Source organism: Bos mutus, chromosome 10 (assembly GCF_027580195.1).
Source record: "Bos mutus isolate GX-2022 chromosome 10, NWIPB_WYAK_1.1, whole genome shotgun sequence".
Taxonomy (NCBI): Eukaryota; Metazoa; Chordata; class Mammalia; order Artiodactyla; family Bovidae; genus Bos; species Bos mutus.
Genome location: NC_091626.1, coordinates 53,660,594 through 53,681,179, shown reverse-complemented (window position 1 = coordinate 53,681,179; position 20,586 = coordinate 53,660,594). Strand labels below are relative to the sequence as shown.

The 20,586-nt window shown below is 42.7% G+C and overlaps 1 protein-coding gene across 1 annotated transcript in view; it reads left to right on the top strand.

Moving 5' to 3' along the window:
- Nucleotides 1–20,586, top strand: part of LOC138989577 (uncharacterized) — a 42,937-nt gene that overhangs the window by 6,825 nt on the left and 15,526 nt on the right. The window contains exon 2 of the mRNA XM_070378560.1: nucleotides 11,447–11,563. Within this exon, the coding sequence (XP_070234661.1) occupies nucleotides 11,447–11,563 (117 nt within the window). The remainder of the gene's footprint in view (nucleotides 1–11,446; nucleotides 11,564–20,586) is intronic.

Genomic DNA, 20,586 nt, shown 5'->3' with positions numbered 1-20,586 from the left:
AGCTCTTCATCGCCCCGCTCCACTTAGGCACAGAGGGCCGCAGAGCAGCTTGTGGTATTTCCTTGGGGGGTGACTCAGCCGTGTGTTCCAGAATTCCTGCTTCAGTGTGGAGGAACCGACTCCGCCAGGAACTAGTGGATCGGTTTTTAGTTTCTAACTTTGCCAATAATTAACTAAGTGGTATTACACTGGCGGTTCTTAATTAGGCTGTTTTCAGCTCCTTCTTCCTCAAGGGGGGCATTGAGCAACATCTGGAGATGTGGCTGGTTGCCATACCTGGGGAGTTGCTATTATTTAGTGGGCAGAGACCTGGGATGCCTCTAAACACCCCAAAGTGCACAGGACAGCCCCTCAATACAAAAAATCATCCTGCCCACCATGTCAGTGGGTCAAGGCAGAGAAACCCTGCATTAGACATGTTGTGGAACCTCTCTGGCCTGCAGTTTCCTAAAGTCCACATTCTCTCCATCATGTAAAGTGAACTAAGCCTAACTCCACTTCTGTGGTCTTTCTAACCTCTCCCTTACCCCCAATTCTGAGTGAGTCATCAGATATGAGATAGGGCCCCGGCATCTCTATTTGTATGTATTTTATGCTGCTAGGTCGATTCAGTCATGTCCGACTCTGTGCGACCCCATAGACAGCAGCCCACCAGGCTCCCCCGTCCCTGGGATTCTCCAGGCAAGAACACTGGAGTGGCTTGCCATTTCCTACTCCAGTGCATGAAAGTGAAAAGTGAAAGTGAAGTCGCTCAGTCGTGCCGGACTCTTAGCGACCCCATGGACTGCAGCCTACCAGGCTCCGCCATCCATGGGATTTTCCAGGCAAGAGTATTGGAGTGGGGTGCCATTGCCTTCTCCAATGTATTTTATATCTATGTGTATATATTTTACATACATCTTTGTGTATGTATTTTACATCCATGTGTATGTATTTTACATCTCCACTGGGGATTCTGATGGGCAGTTAGGATTGAGGGCCCTGCCCTTAGGGATCCCGGGCTGAGGTCCTCGCCAAGGTGCCCGGTGGGTCATGTAAGGGGAGTGGACAGTGTGGGGACAGTCTGCCAGTAGGAAGCAAGAGCCAGGCGGCAGGGCCTGGCTGCCATGTGATTGAGTGCAGGTGGAAGTCTGTCAGCAAGTCCTCAGGGAGGGCTGTGACTGAGGGCTTGGCCCCTGAATTCCTCAGAGATGGAGCCCCCAGCCCCTCAGCACAGCGGGCTCTCACATGCCCAGGAGTGTCTACTCCGCAGAGTCCCAGCTGATCACTATACGCTTGTACTAGAGGTGCCCCAGATCCCAGAGTTTCCAAAGGATATAGCAAGACTGGACAGTTTCTTCATGGAAACCCCATCTCCTGCTTAGTTTGAGCCTTTCTGGGAGATTCAAAGTCAACCGCAGAAACCCCAACCCTGAGTCAGCAGCCCCTCTTGCCACCCAGGTAAGGAAACCTCACTTGCTACACTTATAGCATCATGTAACTTAAGGTCTGGTGGGCATCTTAGAAACCAGGGAGCCCAGCCTCTCCTCCATCTGACAGATTCAGAGCTGTGCCCACGGTCACATGACAAACTGATGGCAGAGAGGGTTCCAGAAGACAAGTCTGCTGGTTCTTTCTGTGCCCCTGTGCTAATGTTTCTTAATTGTAACCAGCAGTGTCTCTCCCTTGGACTCCTGTGAGATATCACAGGAAGTGAAACAAATATATTAATGATTTTCACCTATGTTAAAGTGGTCCAGAAATGTCTGAGCATCTGCTATGGCTATGTACTAGCTGCCAGTTAAAGGCCACCATTGTTTCCTGCCTGGACTGCTGTTTTTCTGGTCTCATTCTAGCTAACCCCACCTCCCCGTAACCCATCCCTCATGCAAAGCCAGTGATATTTTTAAAAATGTAAATCAGATCATATCCTTCTTCTGTTTGAAATTCCCCAGTCACTTACCACTGTGGTTAATGTAAGATCCAAATGTTCTAACCATGATCTGTAAGTGTCTCCATGATCTGAGCCCTGTTGGCCTCCTTGTCCTCAGCTCATCCCTGTGCCTCCTTCCTTTCTATTCCTTAAAAACGCCAAGCTCTTGCCTTCCTCAGAGCATCTGCACTTGCCCACAGTTCTTTTCTCTAGAGTCTCACTTGGGTGGTCCCTTGGCAGCAGAGTCATCCCTGATCACTCTGTTGGGAGTAGTCTTCAGTTGGCCTCCATCCTGTTACACTTTATGGTCTTCACAGGACTTCTTAATGTTTGAAATTATTTTATCTCCATGTTAGCATTATCTATCTCTTTCTGCTGATTATTCTCTCTGTGACAGCAGGGACTTTGTTTTGTGGAATTCTGGGTACTTGTCACCTAAAATAATGCCTGGCATGTGGGAGATGCTAAGGTGATGGTGAGTGAATGATGGAGCAGGTAACTAGGAAGTTGGTGTGAGAGAAGATTGCATGGCCTGTGTTAATTCCTGTTTTTTCCTACATTGACTTTATGTTTTGTTGTTGTTTTTACACTTTTTACTATTTGTTTTTTAATTGGAGGATGATTACTTTACGGTATAGTGATGGTTTCTGCCATACATCAACATGAATCAGCCACAGGCATACACATGTCCCCTCCCTCTTAAACCTCCCTCCCACCTCCCTCCCCATCCCACCCTTCTAGGTTGTCATGGATCACCGGCTTTGGGTTCCCTGCATCACACAGCAAATCCCCACTGGCTATCTATTTTACATATGGTAATATATATGTTTCAGTACTACGCTCTCGGGTCTTCCTACCTTCTCCCTTCTCTGCTGTGACCAAATTGTTTTTAAACTTTTTATTTTGTATTGGGATATAGCTGATTAACAATGTTGTGATAGTTTCTGGTGAACACAGAAGGGAGAATGTATCCATTCTCCCCCAAACTTCCTTCCCATCCAGGCTGCCACATAACACTGAGCAGAGTCGCATGTGCTATACAGTAAGTCCTTGCTGATTATCCATTGTAAATATAGCAAGGTGTACATGTCCGTCCCAAACTCGCCATCTAACCCTTCTCCCCATCCTTCCCCTGGCAACCATAAGTTCATTCTCTGAGAGTCTCTTTCTGTTTTGTAAGTTTGTTTGTATCATTTCTTTTTAGATTCCACATGTAAGGGATGTCATATATTTTCCTTCTCTGTCTGGCTTCACTGAATATGACAATCTCTAGGTCCATCCATGTTGTGGCAAATGGTATTATTTCATTCTTTTTAATGGCTGAGTAATATTCTGTTATATTTATATGTACCACATCATCTTTACCCATTCCAATGCCCATGGATGTTTAAATTGCTCCCATGTCTTGCCTGTTGTAAACAGTGCTGCAGTGAACACTGGGGTGCATGTAACCTTTTTAATCATGTTTTTCTCCAGATATATGCTCAGGAGTGGATGCTCTGTTTTTTAATGAACCTCCCTACTGTTCTGCATACTTGCTGTACCAGTTTACACTCCCACCAACAATATAGGAGGATTCCCTTCTCTCAATACCCTCTCCAGTATTTATTGCTTGTGAATTTTTGATAACAGCCATTCTAGCAGTGTGTGGTAATATCTCATTGTAGTTTTGATTTGTTTTTCTCTAATAATTAGCAATGTTGAACATCTTTTCATGGGCCTCTTGGCCATTTGTATGTCTTCTTTGGAAGAATGTCTATTTGGGTCTTCTGCTGAGTTTTTGATTGGGTTGTTTATTTTGTGCTGTTAAGGATTGGACTTTATTTTTTAAAATTAAAACCTAAATATGAGTTTGATACATGAGAAAAATGGAAGTGTTAAGCAGACTAGTTTCTTTTCTTTTAAGACGAATGTATTCAGATCCTCTAGTATGAACTCTGTGGGAAACAAATAAAAGGACAGAGCTACTTGGTAAACACAGACTCTGGCATAGGGGCTTAGAAATCAAAAGATCCAGGCTTTAGTCCTGGAAGGGGCCTCAAAGATCACCTTGGGGATAGTTGCTCAGAACTGGCTGCCCATGAAAATCACATGTGCTGTGCTGTGCTTAGTTGCTCAGATGGGTCCGACTCTTTGCGACCCCATGGACTGCAGCCTGCCAGGCTCCTCTATCCATGGGGATTCTCTAGGCAAGAATACTGGAGTGGGTTGCTATGCTCTCCTCCAGGGGATCTTCCCAACCCACGGATTGAACCCAGGTCTCCCGTGTTGCAGGCAGATTCTTTACCATCTGAGCCACCAGGGAAGCCCAAGAATACTGGAGTGGGTAGCCTATCCCTTCTCCAGGGTATCTTTCCCACCCAGGAATCAAACTGGGGTCTCCTGCATTGCAGGTGGATTCTTTACCAGCTGAGCTACCAGGGAAGCCCCAAAATCACATAGCAAGCTTTTATTTAAAACATATGCAAAACCACATGTTTTTCAGTCTCTTCTTAGGAGATTCTAATTTGTTAGGCTTGGCTTTAGGGCTAGGGAATTCATGTTTTATCTAAAATGCTGCTGTAGCAATGGATGGTGCACCACCAGGTTTGGGAACAAGTGACTGAGCCCAACTCTGTCCCCAGGTGAGTACACTGAGGCTCAAAGAGATCAGGTGTCTCATTCAGGGGTACCCACATGAGTGGCTGGGAGATGACACTCAAGTCTCCCAGCCTTCTTTCTGCACCATTCAAAAATGTAGTGAGAAAGATTCTCAGGGACAGAGGTGGGGCTGCCTCGGAAATTGTGGGTTTATTACTTTTTTCTTTATTGACGTGTAACTAACCAGTCTGGTGTCAAACAGGAAATGCATCTAGCGTTGCTGTCCTTTTTTATTACAAGGTGTCAGATCAGTTTGAGTTTAATAGAGTAATGACCAAAGTGTGGTTCCGAGACCAACACCACCATCACCACCCAAGAACTTGTTAGAAATACAGATTCTCAGTTCAGCCCAGAACTGCTGATTCTGTACTCCAGAGATGGCCCAGTGGGCTGTGTTTTCAAGCCATCCAGGAGATTCTCATGCCCACTGAAGCTTGTACTTTTTGCAACCCAACCAGTGGTTAAAGCTGCTGGCCTTGGCCTTTTAGTTGGTGACTCATTAACATGGAGGCCTTAACTTAAGCTAGCCATCTGCTTTCCTTGGTAACAGTTGCTCAAAATAGGGACTTTTGTTATAAATCTTCATTAGTCTGCTACACAAGGTGGGGTGGATTAATACTTGTTGAACACCTGCTGCATGTGAAGCTGTGTGTTGGAAGCTATTACTTTTCTCATGTAATTCTCACATCATTCTCAACCAGGAATCCTGCTGTGTAGGTATTATTATCCCTATTTTACAGATTTGGAATCTGAGGCTGGTGGAGGTTAAAAAAGAGTTATTTCTCCAGCTATGGTTGTGCATTTTGCTATCTGTTGTCTCCCTAGAGCAGTTGCTCTCCAACCTTTTTATGCACAATTGGGAGTCCTTTGGAAAATCTTGTCATTAATGCAGATTCCCTCACTGCCTTCCCAGAGGGCTTCATTCAGGGGCCTGATGGAACCCAGGACTTTGGATTTTCATCAGGTACTCTAGGAGATTCTGGTGCCAGTGGGCATCAGACTATACTTGGAGAAAGTTCTCTCCTGGATCCATTCACTCTTGCTTCAATAGTTGGAGCAGATGTCTCTCAGGGCTCCTCAGAGTTTATGTGGTTCGCCAGTGTTTTGTGCTCACAGACCTTGAGCAATGGATGGGGAAGAAATATGAGCATGGAGGAAGGAGCTTGGTAGCTCATATAGAGAAAGATCTTTTTTTTTTTTTTGACGTGTACCCACTGCTTTATTTATTTATTTTTGGCTGCACTGGGTCTTCATTGCTACACGTGGGCTTTCTCTAGTTGAAGAGCGGGGACCGCTATCTAGTTGCAGGGCATGGCTTTCATTGTAGTGGCTTCTCTTGTTGCGGAGCACAGGCTCTAGGAGCACAGGCTTCAGCAGCTGAAGCACTCAAGCTCAGTAGTTGCGACTTGCTGGCCCGTGGGCACTTGGACTCAGTAGTGCAGCTCCAGGCCTCTAGAGCACGGGCTCAGTAGTTGTGGCACACCAGGTTAGATAATGCTCCGAGGCATGTGGAATCTTCCCGAGCCAGTGTCCCCTGCATTGGCAGGTGGATTCTTATTCACTGGGCCCCCAGGGAAGCCCCCAGAGAAGGTTCTTATATGCCTGTCTGTTCCTGCTCTCTCTGCTGCCTCGGTGTTTGCAGGCCATGTTATGGCTTTGAGTAACTTGTGATCCTTTCAGTTATCTACCCCAAAATTGTGCAACTTTTCATGTAACAACTTCACTCATGTGTTGGTGAACTGCCCCAAAGTGAGCCATTTCCTCCAGGCTGAAATAAGTATCTGTCGAGTACTGAGTTGCTTTGGCTTTTGAGGCAAGAAATGGCATTTCATCTGTTTGATGATACTATCTCTTATTTTTCAGTCATAGAATGGACATATTTAGTGAATAAATTGTCAATCCATCAGGAGACAATGACTTGGTGCCATTATGAAGGGAAAAAGTGAGATGCAAATTTAAAAATAATTTCAGGTATGGTGCCTGATGTCTTTTTTCTTGTGTGAGTCGGAATGCTGATTTCTCCTCCAGAAGTTTACCTAAGTACGCCAGGATCCTCATAGTGAAAACAATGCATATATCCAGAGCTGGTGGAAACCTCTCAGGCTTTTGCCCAGTGGATAAGTCAGCATTGGTGAAATATTACATTTCTTTAATAAGGCCTAGTCCCTGAAACAAATTATTAGGAAAAGATTGGAAGGAAATTTGGGAAAGCAAACATTTCAGCTTCCTGGAATCCACTGTGTATAAGGTAAATTATTTTTCTGGTAAGAAAATAATCAAGGTATCGGTTAAGTTTCTAAGGATAATTTATTTTGCTGCTGATATCAGAATTGGAAATACCAATAGGTAACTGAGTACAGTAGCTAGAGCTACCATTTATTGCAAGCTTACTGTGTGTCAAGAGTCATATGAACATTCTCTCATTTACTCTTCAATAGACTGTCAAAGTAAATATTATCCTTCATTTTACAGCTGATGAAACAGTCTCAAAAGGATTGTGTAATTGGACCAGTGTTGAAACTGGGGTTTCCAGGTATGCAGGGCTTTGCTAAAGAGCAGGCCCGGGTAAACTAGGATAGTTAGTTAGCCTGAATGTCACCCAGCTCACTGACCTACAGCTGATGGCTAGGAAGTAAGCCCAAAGGATTCTCAATTGTCTGATAGATGGTACATATATGGAAGTGTGCTGATTCGCCTCACAGAGAGGCCTTCCCAACACTTCGTGATACATATTTTTCTCCATTGCATACATAATTCTGATCTTGGTTATTTGGTTTCCAGATGCCTTGTCAGTTAGAAGCTGCACATTGGTGGGAGGAGTGACCCTGGAAAGGCCCTCTGATTACTGTGAGTAGGGACAGCTGGCCGACTGACAGAGAAGGTAAAGGCAGGGAAAATGAAACATAAACTAATAAAAGACAAAATCAATACAGTGTCAGGAGGCTTTAATATAGTGGCAAACATACCTTAAAAGAGAGCAGCTATTATTGAACATGTACTAGGTGCCGAACACAGTTTTAAGCACTTTATAGTATAACGTGACTCATTTTTACAAAATAATCCTATTGTTCCACCAATGAGGAAACTGAGGCACAGAGAGGTTAGGTAACTTGGTGAAGGTCACACAGCCAGTGAGTAGTAAAGCTGGGATTCAGATCCAGGCAGCCTGAGTCTAGGCCCCAGGTCCTCAGCATCCTGTTTCCATGTAGGCCTTAGATCCTGAGAGAGTAGCGCACATTAGTGGTGTTTATTGTGATGGCCGGAATATCCAAAGGGGGGAAAATAAAACTGTAAGGTTGGGCATTACATGTCTTTTTGTATTAATTAATTAAAAAATTTTATCAGGGCATAGTTCTGCAAGGACTGTTAGTAGAAGCTATCAGAATCTCCGCCCGCGGCTCATTTCCTGCTCCCCAGAGTCAACTGCTTTCAGTTCTTGCAGTGAGTTGACACTTGCTGGTGGTTGTGTCCTGTCGCTAATGACATACTTGTACTTCTGTACGATTGGTTTTCAGTTTTAGGCATCTTCTACTGATGCCTTACTATGGAAAAAGAAAATTTTAGTGTGTTTTTCCACCCACCCCAACCACACGCGCATAAGATTTCCATCTCCTCCTTCTCCCAGCAGTTACATTATAGTTGTAGCCAGCTCAGTATGTCATGGGCTTCTATTTGTGTTTAGGCTTCCCTTCTGGGTTGGGCAGTCTCCTGAGAAGATGACTTGAACCACTTGCCTGTGGAGTAAGCCTGCCTTTTGGAAGTCCAGCATGGAGGTGTGGGGTGGAGGTGTCTTCATATTTATTAATACTGTGCAACTCCTCCCCTGCCTCCACTGAACTTGGTATGACTCAGAGACCCCCTGCGAGTTTGATTCTTGGAGTTTTACTCTCTCCGGAGAATAGACGTTCGACTTCTTTTGGAGCTAGAGGAATCACAAGGCTGGCAACGCTGGGGTTTGGGGTGTAAACATTCTTGCATTATTTTAGCCTCACTTTATGCTCTCCCCTCCCCCAAAGGCACTGGGGCTCTGACTGCCTAAGCCCTTTCTGGAGATTCTGTGATGAGTTGCTCCTTGTGTGTCTCTACTGGCAGATAAGGAGTCTGGTTTCCTGAGTTTGCTAATCACGTTCATCTACTTTCTTTTTTTTTTTCTTATTTTTTTTCCCAGCACATCACTGCATATATATTTAAACCAATCCATCTTTCAGGAAACAGAAGCACCACACAGCGTGCAGTTAGCAAAGGTAACTTCTGTAAGTCAATATAAAATGTTACAGTTTAAAGCTCTTATATTTATTTTTAAAATTTTTATTGGAGTGTAGTTGCTTTATAAGGCATTTAGTCATAGAACTAAATGTATTTAGTGTGCTATCTTTATCCTGAAGCCTGAAAGGCACTGGACAAAGCTTTCAATGCAAAGGGGTCATAAAAAGGCAGTGTTGCACGAAGGGGAAGACTGATACAGTTCTATGAAAAAGGGGGTTGTCGAAGTTTTACTTGCTACTCATAGTGTAGTTCTAGGACTAGGAACATCACTGTTACCTGGGTATCACTCGGGTGCTATTTAGAAATGCAGAAATCCTGGGCTCTACCTGGGCCTGTTGAATCAGAATTAGCATTTTAACAAAAAATCCCTGGGAGACTCCTAGGGATTGAAGATTGAGAAGTGCTAATATCAAACTTTCCTCAACTTCTACTGTAATTTCGAATAAACTAACTGTAATGAATTTTCATGTGGGATTTACACATTTTGGTACTTTCCCTTACTAAATCACTCTCCAAATTCTAGAGCAGTGGTCCCCAACCTTTTTGGCATTAGGTACAGGTTTGGTGGAAGACTCTTCTTCCATGGAGTGGGGCGGGGGAGGGAAATGGCTTCAGGGTGAGTCAAGCATGTCACATTTATTGTGCATTTTATTTCTAATCTGATGCTGTTGCTGATCTGACAGGAGGTATTGGTCTGTGGCCCAGAGGTTGTCTTTTACCAGATGATGTCAGACTGGTTCTGTTCAGGCTTTTTCAGTTGCTCACAGTTCTGCAGGTTGGTGAGAGGCTTTAGATTGCATCAGTGGAGTCTTCAGTCACGCTTGGAGTGGTCAGATGAGAGAGTGGCTGCCCCGTGAGGTAAAGGATACATCATTCGTTTTTATGCTCAACGTCTACCCAGTGAAAGGCCTGTGTTTAACTAGAGACTTGTGGCATGAGTGAGTCAAAAAAGACACAGTTCCTGTCTTTGAGGTATGCACCAACCAGCAAGGAATCAACTGGATAATTATCATACAGGGTTGACCTGCCCTAGGAAAGAGGGAGCACAGAGAAGGGGCATCTGAGGCAGCATTCCTGGCAGAGGGAACCAAAGGGCTAAGTCTCTCGGTGAACAGAGCCTGTGGGTTTAGAGCAGGTGCGCTCAGGTGAGTGTATCAAAGTCACCTGGTGGCCTTGTTAAACCATAGACTTCTGCCCTCATCCTTAGAACTTCTGACTCTGTAGGCTTGGGGTGGGCCCATGAATGTGCATTTTTAACAGCTTCCAAAATGATGCTGATGACACTGCTTTTTCATTTTGAAAATCACTGGTTTTAGAAAATTCCAACTAGCTCTGGTGGCTGGAGTCAGGAGGCTGGGAACAGTAGATGACAGGGAAGGCAGAGGCCTAGGGAGTGGGCATGTTACTGAGAAGATTGTGGGGAGCCACTGACTAGTTTTACAGAGGAGAGTGATGGACACCCACTTACCTTGTGGAAAGATCAGTTTGGGTGCAGTGTGGAGGATGGGTCAGTGGAGAGACCAGGTTGGGGGCCAGAAAATCAAATGTGTGGTTGACTATAGCCATCCAGATGAGAAATGCTAAACACTTGGAATAAAGACTAGAGGAGGAAAGATTCCAGTGGTCAATGGAAGTGGGAGGGGAGGGGAGGGAGGGAGGAGTCATTGAAGATCATCAGATGTCAGGCTGGCTGTGCTTTGGGATTGTGTTACTCAAGACACAGGAGGAGGAGTGGGTGTGAAGCAGGGTCTACAGAGAAGAGCTCAGGAGGTAAGTGGAGGGCGGACATGTTGAATTTAAGATGCCAACAAGGTATTTGGGTGGACTGCCAGGCAGAGAGTTTTCCTTGTGGGTCTGGAGGCCAGAGTGAAATGTGTGGGAAGTCCCTTCACTTCCTCAACTTACACTGATCTCCTGTATGTAGTGTTTGCTTGAATCAGGCCTTGTAAATACAAGAAAGCAATATTAATAAAATATTGCTAATTGTAAATAAAGAAGCAATATTAATGTAAGAGTTTCCCCAGTGGCTCAGCGGTTTAAAAAAAAAAAATCTGTCTGCAATGCAGGAGACGTGGCAGGAGCCATGAGTTCAATCCCTGGGTTGGAAAGATTCCCCCTGGAGGAAGAAATGGATACCCACTCCAGTATCCTTGCCTAGAAAATCTCATGGACGGAAGAGCCTGGCGGGCTACAGTCCATGGGGTCTGAAAGAATTGGACATGACTGAGCAACTAAACACTCATACACAATATTAATATAACCCTTAAGGACCTTTAGAATGCAATACTTTTAATATGTTTTATCAAGAAAACAAATATTCTACTTGTTTGGTTGGGGGGAAAAGAAAAAGTTGAAGTGTAAGTCTTCTAACACTGGAAGAGGTTAATACAGCTGCCTTTTGTCTGAGAGACCAGGAGATTGGGTTTTAGTAAAAGCTTGAAAGGGGCAAAATCACTTGACTGGTTTGTGGGCCATATGACAAACAGCTGAGACTAATTAGCTGGATTGTGGGTTTTTCCAGAGATGACTGATTTTGAAAGTTGATGAATCGAACTGCTTTTCAAAAGACTCTTTTGAAAAACTTTTGTAAGTAGACTGTTCGGATTTTAACCTTTCTCTTTGTAATAGCCAACAATATCTTTTTAGAAGAGGACATGTGATTACAAGTTGCCTAATTGTTGAAGTGTTGGAAACTCCAGTCTCTAAAGTTTTGGGAAAATCAACCAGGATTTATACTTTGTCAAGGTATGGTTATGCCTTTTTTTTTTTTGGTGGTGGTGGGGAGGTAGAGGCTTCGAGTGCTGAGGTGCCAGTTTTCAGGTACTTAAAATAGTGCAATTTAACATAAAACACCACTGCACACATTAATTTTTTTCAAACAAAGACTTCAAGATGTCTGCTAAATTTCTTATGTTTAGTTTGAAAAGTGCATTTTCAGTTACCAGAGAGTGGGTATGAATACTGACTGCTTTCTTCCTTTCCTTTCTGTACTTTAACAAAGTAACAGAGGCTTTTATTCTCAGGTAATATGTGGAATAAGAGAGCTGATTACGGAATTGAATAGCTCTAAGAGTCCTGCTCATCTTTTGAGCATTTTATCCACAAAAATTCAATTGGGATTTTGTTTTTAATGCTGTTGATAGCTCTGTGCTCTGTATGGTAAGTTACTTCAGTTGTGTCTGACTCTTTGTGACTATGGATTGTAGCCCACCAGGCTCCTCTTTCCATGGGATTTTCCAGGCAAGAATACTGGAGTGGGTTGTCATTTCCTCCTCCAGGGGATCCTCCCGACTCAGGGATTGAACCTGCACCTCCTGAGCTGGCAGGCAGGTTCTTTACCACTAGCGCCACCTGGGAAGCCCTAATAGCTTCCCAGCTGATAGTTCTAGTGGAGATTATGTGAGTCTGTGTTTTAGTGTAAGGTGTGTTTCTTCTGTCACTTAAATTTGTCTTCTAAATATTACTCCAGTACATCATTTTGTTTTCTTGGTCACAAGTTCATGCTTTCACCTAGGAGTGAACCCAAAGTCTCTTTAGAAATCAGATGAGAAAGAGCCTTGATCAAAAGCTGACAATCTCTGTTGAGATTCTTGGATTTTAAGTACCAAAAAAAAAAAAAAAAAAAGACTGAGAGGATTTCATCCACAGAATGTCCAGTTTGTACCTAATACATCCCGAAGGAGATTGCTCCCACCTTGGCTAGTCTGTCTCTTACCACGTTCTCTTTATTCTTTTCAGACACACTGTTCAGTGACCCAGCAGCCATTAGAATACAAACAACATTTTTCCTTCTTTCTTGCTGCTGCTGCTGCCGCCCACAAGACAGGAACTGCAGCAGAAAGAGAGCGCTGATGAAACATTGCCAGCCAGCAGGGTGGCACCATGGCAACCAGAACCTGCCCATGTCTGGCAGGGCTGGGAGCCCAGGGCTGCCTCTGCTGCCGTTTCAGCATCTGCCCTGTCCGGTCTCTCAGAACCTGAGTGCTCACAGAGGACATGCTGCACACTTTGCTCTGTTTCTCTTTTCTCTTTTGCTACTATTCCCTTCTTCCTCCCTGTGCACTTGGTTGATTTATAGTTAGAGCCAGGGTGCACCACATGTGATAGCTGCTGGAACAGGCCCATTAAAAACAAAAGCTGATTTCTGCAGAAGCCATCCTTGTTTAGAGCTGTCCTTGCAAGAGGGCACCTTCCTGCTTTTTTTGGCGTTCCCGTTGTTGCTGGCGTGGCTGGGGCCCTGCCCCCTTGGCAGAGCAGAGGCCGGGTTCAGTGGGGGTTGGAGGGTAGGGAGGTGGTTATGAGATGCTGCTTGGGAGGAGAGCTTGCTTTGCTGCTGTTTTTCTGAAGGCAGGAGCCACTTTGCTCAAACACAGATGCAAATTGCCCAAGAGCTGAGAGCGGTCGATTTTTTTTTTTTTGCCTGTTTTCTTGCTTTTGCCCATTTCATTTTCTATTAGGCTTTTCCTCTCCCTGATGTAACCTGTAAGGGGATCCTTTAGCTCCAAGTGCTGGATTTATCACACTGTAAATGTTAAGTGGATCCTCTGTTTTCACAAGAAGGAGAAAGCCCAGACAGCTTTAAGCTGATACCACTCTGCCGTGGCAACTGATGCAGGGTATGTACTATTGTTTGAAAAATCTTTCTAGTGTCATTTTTGGATCTCTCTTGCTGAGCCTTACATTTTGGCCCTCTTCCTTCTAAAATGCCTTCTCTCTCGCATGGCCTCAGGAAATCAACTTGGTTGATGAATCTAAAATCCATCTTGTTAACCCTTATTTTTGTTTCGAGCCCTAATATTCTGTTTTCAGAGTGCCAATTAAACACATTTCCCTGGATATCCCTGTGACATGAGGGACATGTAATTGGTCATATTCCATACAGGATTACATAGTAGTTGAGAGTGTGTCTGGGTTCAAACCTTGGCTTTGCCTTTTATTGACTGTGTGACCTTGGAGAACTTACTTAACCTTTGTGAGTCAGTTTTCTTATCTGTAAATTAGAGAGTTCATAGGGTTGTTGTGAGGCTCTAGTGAGTTAATGTATTAAAGGGCTTAGAAAAGTACTCAGTATTTGTTATAATCATCTCAAACCAGCTTTTCCTCTCTTGCTTGTGTGCTTGTGTGTGGGTGCTCAATTGTGTCTGACTCTCTGTGACCTCATGGACTGTAGCCCACCAGACTTCTCTGTCCATGGGATTTTCCAGGCAAGATTACCGGAGTGGGTTGCCATTTCCTCTGCCAGGGGATCTTCCCAACCCAGGAATCGAACCTGCATCTCCTGCATTGGCAGGTAGATTCTTTACCACTAAGTCACCTGGGAAGCCCTTTCCTCTCTTAGTTAATGATAGTATCTTCCATTCAGTTAATAAACTGAAAGTTTTTATTATCTTTAACTCCTGTACCAGTCAGTTAAGGAGCTATACTGATTTTCTACCTCCTAAATCTATCTTGAATTAATCTCTTTCTTTGAATCCCACCGTCACCAACACAAGTCACTCACCATCTCTCAGCATAGCTTCCTGGTCCTCTGTGTATCCCCAGAAAGATCACTTTCAGGCACAGACCTCGTGTTCCTCTCCTTCATAAAAGCCTGCAGTGACTTTCCATTGCCCAGAGGATAACACACAGACTTTCTAGTGTCATGTAAGAGTCCTTTCAGGCCCAGGTCCCAAACCCTGTCCCATCTTTTCAGCCTGTCTGGACACCTCTCTCCCATCCTGGTATAGTCCACTAATGGCGTGCACCTGCCGAGGTTCCCTAAATGCATCACAACCTTTTCCCTCTTAGACCTTTGCAAATATAGATGCTCTTCCCTGACTCCCACCCTCCCAGTCTGTTACATGTTCCCTTCTCATGGCTCCAAGCCTTGTCTGTGTTTTGTACTTCAGATGTCAGACAGCCCTTACCTAGTTCCATCAAAACTCAGTTACACCTTTCAGATTGGCATCGATAATATTTTTGTTGATGGTTTCTGTTATCTTTAAAGGATAAGGCTTATCTGACCTGTGAGGTAAAGTTCTTTACCACGTCATCTGTGAACCGTGTAATTTTGTTCTTTCCCGTTTGTCACTTATCCCTCTGCGTGCTGATACAAGTCCGTGGCTGGGGTACCCCTCTGTGAGGTGACTTGGTGGGCTCCCCCCTGCCCTGGCCCCCTCTGCCCCAGGTCTCCCAGCTGCCCAGTCCTGTGTGCATATTTCTGTTACGGGTCTCGTCCCACTGCATCTTCATTGCTCATGTTCACGTGCAGCACTCCTATTAGACTTGCTTTGCTGTAGCCTTCTTCTAGGTGCTTGGCATAGTGACACGTGCAGGGGCTGTTCTCAGTGCTCACTTGGTACGTGCATGACTGAGCTGATGTGCTCATCAGCTACCACCTGCATTTCTGTCATTCATCCTAGCTTCTCTCTCCTCAGTGTCTTCAGGCTTTGCTGGTATATCTTTAGATCGTTGGTATAGGACAGTCCACTTGTCAGATTTCATTTAAAATTATTAACAACTTTTGGATTGACATTTGTATATCATTTTGCATTTAGTTTCAGTTATACTTAAGGACATTGGGTTTATGTATAATTCTTGGAAAGTGTGCTGGCAATGGCCCTGCAGCTCTTTGGAGTCAGGTATAAACTACAATTCTGTATATTCTTGTGATTTTTAATTTACTTTTCTTAGGACAAAGAACTTGAAGTTTGTTTGAGAGCTGCTTGTTGATTTCTGTTTCTTTTAATTGCCCTTTTTCATTTCTAGATCATGCCTCATCTAACAATATTGGTAAAATAGCTGTATTTTATAGAGTTAAATACAGACTTTAGTATAATTGTATAGACCAATTGAAAAAAAAATCTTGGAAAAAAGTTTTTTCAAAAATTCATTGTAAATAATTAGCCAGAGTATAGAAATGTAGCTTCAGCTGCTTTAATTTTAAAATGAAGACATCACTTTTTAAAAAGTGGTACGGTCACATTAAAAATGTTATTGGTTTATAGTTGATTTACAATTTTGTGTTAGTTGCAGGTGTACAGCAGAGTGATTCAGTTATACATATATCTGCTCTTTTTCAGATTCTTTTCTCATATTGATTATCACAGAATATTGAGTAGAGTTCCCTGTGCTACACAGTAGGTCCTTGTTGGTTATCTCTCTTGTATATATAGTAGTATGTGTTTGTTAATCTCAAGTTCCTGATTTATCCTCCATCCCCCACCTTTCCCCTTTGGTCACCATGTTTGTTTTCAGTATCTGTAAGTCTCTTTCTGTTTTGTACATAAGTTGATTTTTATCATTTTTAAAAATCAGATTCCACATATGAGTGATATCATATATTTGTCTTTCTCTGTCTGACTTACTCCACTTAGTATGATAATCTCTAGGTCCATCCATGTTGCTACAAATGGCGTTATTTTGTTCTTTTTTAATGGCTGAGTAATACTCTGTTGTATGTTTCTACCACATCTTTACTCATTCCTCTGGTGATGGACACTTAGGTTGCTTCCATGTCCTGGCTACTGTAAATAGTGCTGCACTGAATATAGGGATGCATTTATCGTTTCGAATTATGATTTTTCTCCAGATAGATGCCCAGGAGTGGGATTGCTGAGTCATGTGGTAGTTCTATTTTTAGTTTTTAAGGAACCTCCATACTGTTCTCCATAGTGGCTGCACCAATTTACATTCCCACCAACAGTGTAGCAGGGTTCCTTTTTCTCCACACTCTCTCCAGCATTTGTTATTTGTAGATTTTTTTTTGATAGATAATGACAGTTCTGACTGGTGTGAGATGATAACTCACTGTAGTTTTTGATTTGTATTTCTCTGATAATTAGTGATGTTGAGCACCTTTTTATGTGCTTTTTGGCCATGTGTATGAAGGTCAGGTGGAGAAGGGAATGGCAACCCATTCCAGTATTCTTGCCTAGAAACTCCTGTGGACAGAGGAGCCTGGTGGGCTGCTGTCCATGGGGTCACACAGAGTCGGACACGACTGAAGCGCTTTAGCATGCATGCATGCATTGGAGAAGGAAATGGCAACCCATTCCAGTATTCTTGCCTGGAGAATCCCAGGGACAGGGGAGCCTGGTGGGCTGCTGTCTGTGGGGTCGCACAGAGTCATACATGACTGAAGCAACTTAGCAGCAGCAGCAGCATGAAGGTCAGGGGCTTCTCTGGTGACTTAGCGGTAAAGAATCTGCCTGCAGTGTAGGAGATGCAGGAGCCATGGGTTCGATCCCTGGACTGGGAAGATCCCCTTGTGAAGGAAATGGGAACCCACTCCAGTATTCTTGCCTGGAAAATCCCATGGACAGAGGAGCCTGGCAGGCTACAGTCTGTGGGGTCGCAAAAGTCGGATACAACTGAGCAACTAAACCACCACATGAAGATCACAGTTTTTGACTAGCAGAGGGAGATGGCAGATTGGGTGGGGTCTAGTGCATACCAAGAGATTTATGATAAGGCAAGAAAGATGAGGAACCTGTTTCATATTCACTGTCACAGCCATTTCTCCAAGTATCTGGGGAATACATTGACTTTTTTTTTAAGCTATAACCTTTTGGTGAGTCACACAGTTGTGTGTGTGGGAGGCAATGAGGTGGGACAAGGGGGAGAGTATGGATGAGGGTCTTTGGATCTTTTAGCTTTTCTGTTCTCTCCAGTTCTACACTTTAGAGTGCTTGCCTCCCAGGGAATCCCAGCTTTAATGTACTCTTTAGGACTGCATATTACTTCGAGAACTTATCCATTTCCAGACACCAAACCTTTTGTGTGTTTTCTCTCAGAACTCACCTCCCCCATATCTAGATTAGGTGTTAATCTCATGTGCTCCATTTATTATGCCGGCCATAGGTACTAACCATGCTTGGCGTTTTGCTTCAGTGGTCAATATTGTCCGTTAGATGGTAAATTTGGTGGGGGAGATGCAGATGCTGTATCTGTCTTATTTGCATCTCTGTCACCTTGCACAGTGATGGGTGTGGGCACTCAACTGTTAAATGAATGAACAAAACAAACATGTGATCACCTTTTACTAAGACAGAACTTGTCCAGTCTTTTGTAGACATATAACTTCCCTTTGATGCAGCATTCCATGAACTAGATTTGTTCCTCCTGCTTTAAACAAAAGGGAATAGCTACATTTTCCCCTCTGTCTTCAGATTGTACAAATTAGATGATCATCATGGCTGGTCTGGTTTAGGTTTGGAACCAAGGTTTTGAGGCATGGACTGGCTCCTTTGGCTGATTGTGCTGAATTGCAAAATATATATAAGCTTCACTTTTTATCTCTCTTAAGATGCTTACCATTTTTTAAATGTGTTACTCTCAATGCTTAGTGTTATTAATGGGGTGTGTGTGTGCTTGAACCCCAGTACTTAAAAGTCCAACATAGTATTGAAAAGAAAATTCAAAAGCTAGCTAATGATTTTCTGATGTTACTCTAGGTAATAAAAGACTATTACAGTTGAAATAACTTTCTGTGATAATTACTTCTGTCTCTAAGTGACTGCATCTTGAGTGACCCTTTTTCTTTTGGCCCCAAACTAGAGCAACTTATGTAAAATGTGATGTGTTATATTTGAAGGTTGGTTTTTCATGGGGTCGCAAAGAGTCAGACACGACTGAGCGACTGAACTGAACTTTGAGTAAATCATCTCAATTACATGGAACCTAATAGACAATTCATTTTTTATTCATCCAAATATTTATTAATGACTCTGAGAATTATAGTGTCCTTTCCTCAAGAATGGACTTGGAAGAAGCAATGAGTTTGAAAGAGAAGTCCTGGGTACACGTTATCAATAAGAAGAAGTTAGGAAAGTTAGAAAACTAAAAGTAAAGAAAAATAAAGATCAAAGGCAGAATAATTGTAAAAGCTTGTAAATTAACAAATTAAAGGAGAAAAAACGCACATATTTTTCTCAATAGATTTAGAAGCAAAATTTGATAAAATTGATGTACATCTGTAATACTTGTTCTTAGAAAACGAGGAATAGGTGGAGTACTTCCTTATCCTGATAAGAGTGTTTACCAAAAACCTACAGCAAATGTTATTCTTAACAGTGAAACATTAGAATCAAGATGTTTATTCAGTACTTTTGGAGGTCCTAACTAGCACAGTAAGAGAAGGAATATAAATAAAATGTATAAAGATTAGAAAAGAAAAAAAAAGATGTGTTTATTTTCAGCTATGTATAACAAATCATTAGAATAGTGTGACTAATAAATAGATGGTAATATACATGTAAGTATATATATTTAAAAGATATCACTTATAATAGTAACAAAAATATAAAGCATCAGTAAGTCTAAAACCGTACAAGGTCTTTATGAAGGGAATTTACTTTGACATTTGTAAAGGCATTAAAGAAGGCATCAATAAGTGTAGAGATTATACATATACATGGATAGAAAGATTCAATATCATGAATATGTAAGTCTTCTCAGTTTGATCCAACATGCTCACATTCTGAAGAACTTGGATGGAAGCGTGAAAGGTCAAGAATGTCCTCAGTGAGGCAGCGGGATCTGGTCCTCCCAGGAATACCTTTATAACTCAGGTATAAAGCTCCGTTATAAAGTCATAGTAGCTAAGGCCATATAACATTGACCCATGGGTAATGAAAATGACCAAAAGAACAAAAGAGTGAATCCTGAAACATATCTGCCCCGATATGGTGACTCACTAGGAAAAGAGTAATTTTTCTCGATAAATGGTACTATGATAAATAGGTGTTTTTCAGGGAAAATTAGTGAAATTGGATTCCTACATGCACCTTAAAAATTACCACTGGGTTGAAGACAATGTGAAAGGCAAAATCTTTTGAAAAATAATGTAGATGAATATCTTTATCACTTTAGGTAAAGAAGGATTTCTTAGCTGTATTTTTGTTTTGTTTTTGGTCACATCACGAGGTATGCAGAGGTTCCCTGATGAGGGATCCAACCCGCACCCCACAAAGTGGAAGTGTGGAGCCTTAATCACTGGACCATGAGGGAAGTCCATGGATTTGTTTTATATTATATAAAGAAAACTATGTGTGAAAGATTGATAGGTATGACTACTTGAAGATTGAGCTATTGAAAAGGAGGAAGGACAAACGACTAGGTCCTACTGTATAGCACAGGGAACTCTATAGTCCATATCCAGAGGTAAACCAAAATGGAAAAGAATATTAAAAAAAAATATATATATATATATATATAGAGAGAGAGAGAGAGAGAGAGAGTGTTCCTGGTGGCTCAGTGGTGAAGAACCCACTGCCGATGCAGAAGACGTGGGTTCAATTCCTGGGTCAGGAAGATCTCCTGTAGTAGGAAATGGCAACCCACTCCAGTACTCTTGCCTGGGAAATCCCATGGACAGAGAAGCCTGGTGGGCTACAGTCCATGGGGTCACAGAGAGTCAGACACGACTGAAGCGACTTAGCACATGCACGCATGCACACACACACACACACACACACATACATATATATATAATAATTGTCACTTTACTGTACAGCAGAAATTTATACAACATTGCAAATCCAACTATATTTCAATTTTAAAAAGTAAAAAGACAAACCACAAATAGGAGGAAGATATTTGCAACCACTGTAACTGTCAAAGGATGAGTACCTAGAACATTCTTCTCAAAAGAATTCCTGCATGTTCATAAGGAAAAGACAACCCAATAGAAAAAAAGGGAAAGGACATGACTATGCTTTTCCACAAGAAGAAACTGAATGGCCAACAAACTAAAGAAAAAAGAAAAGAAATTGAATTGCTCAACCACA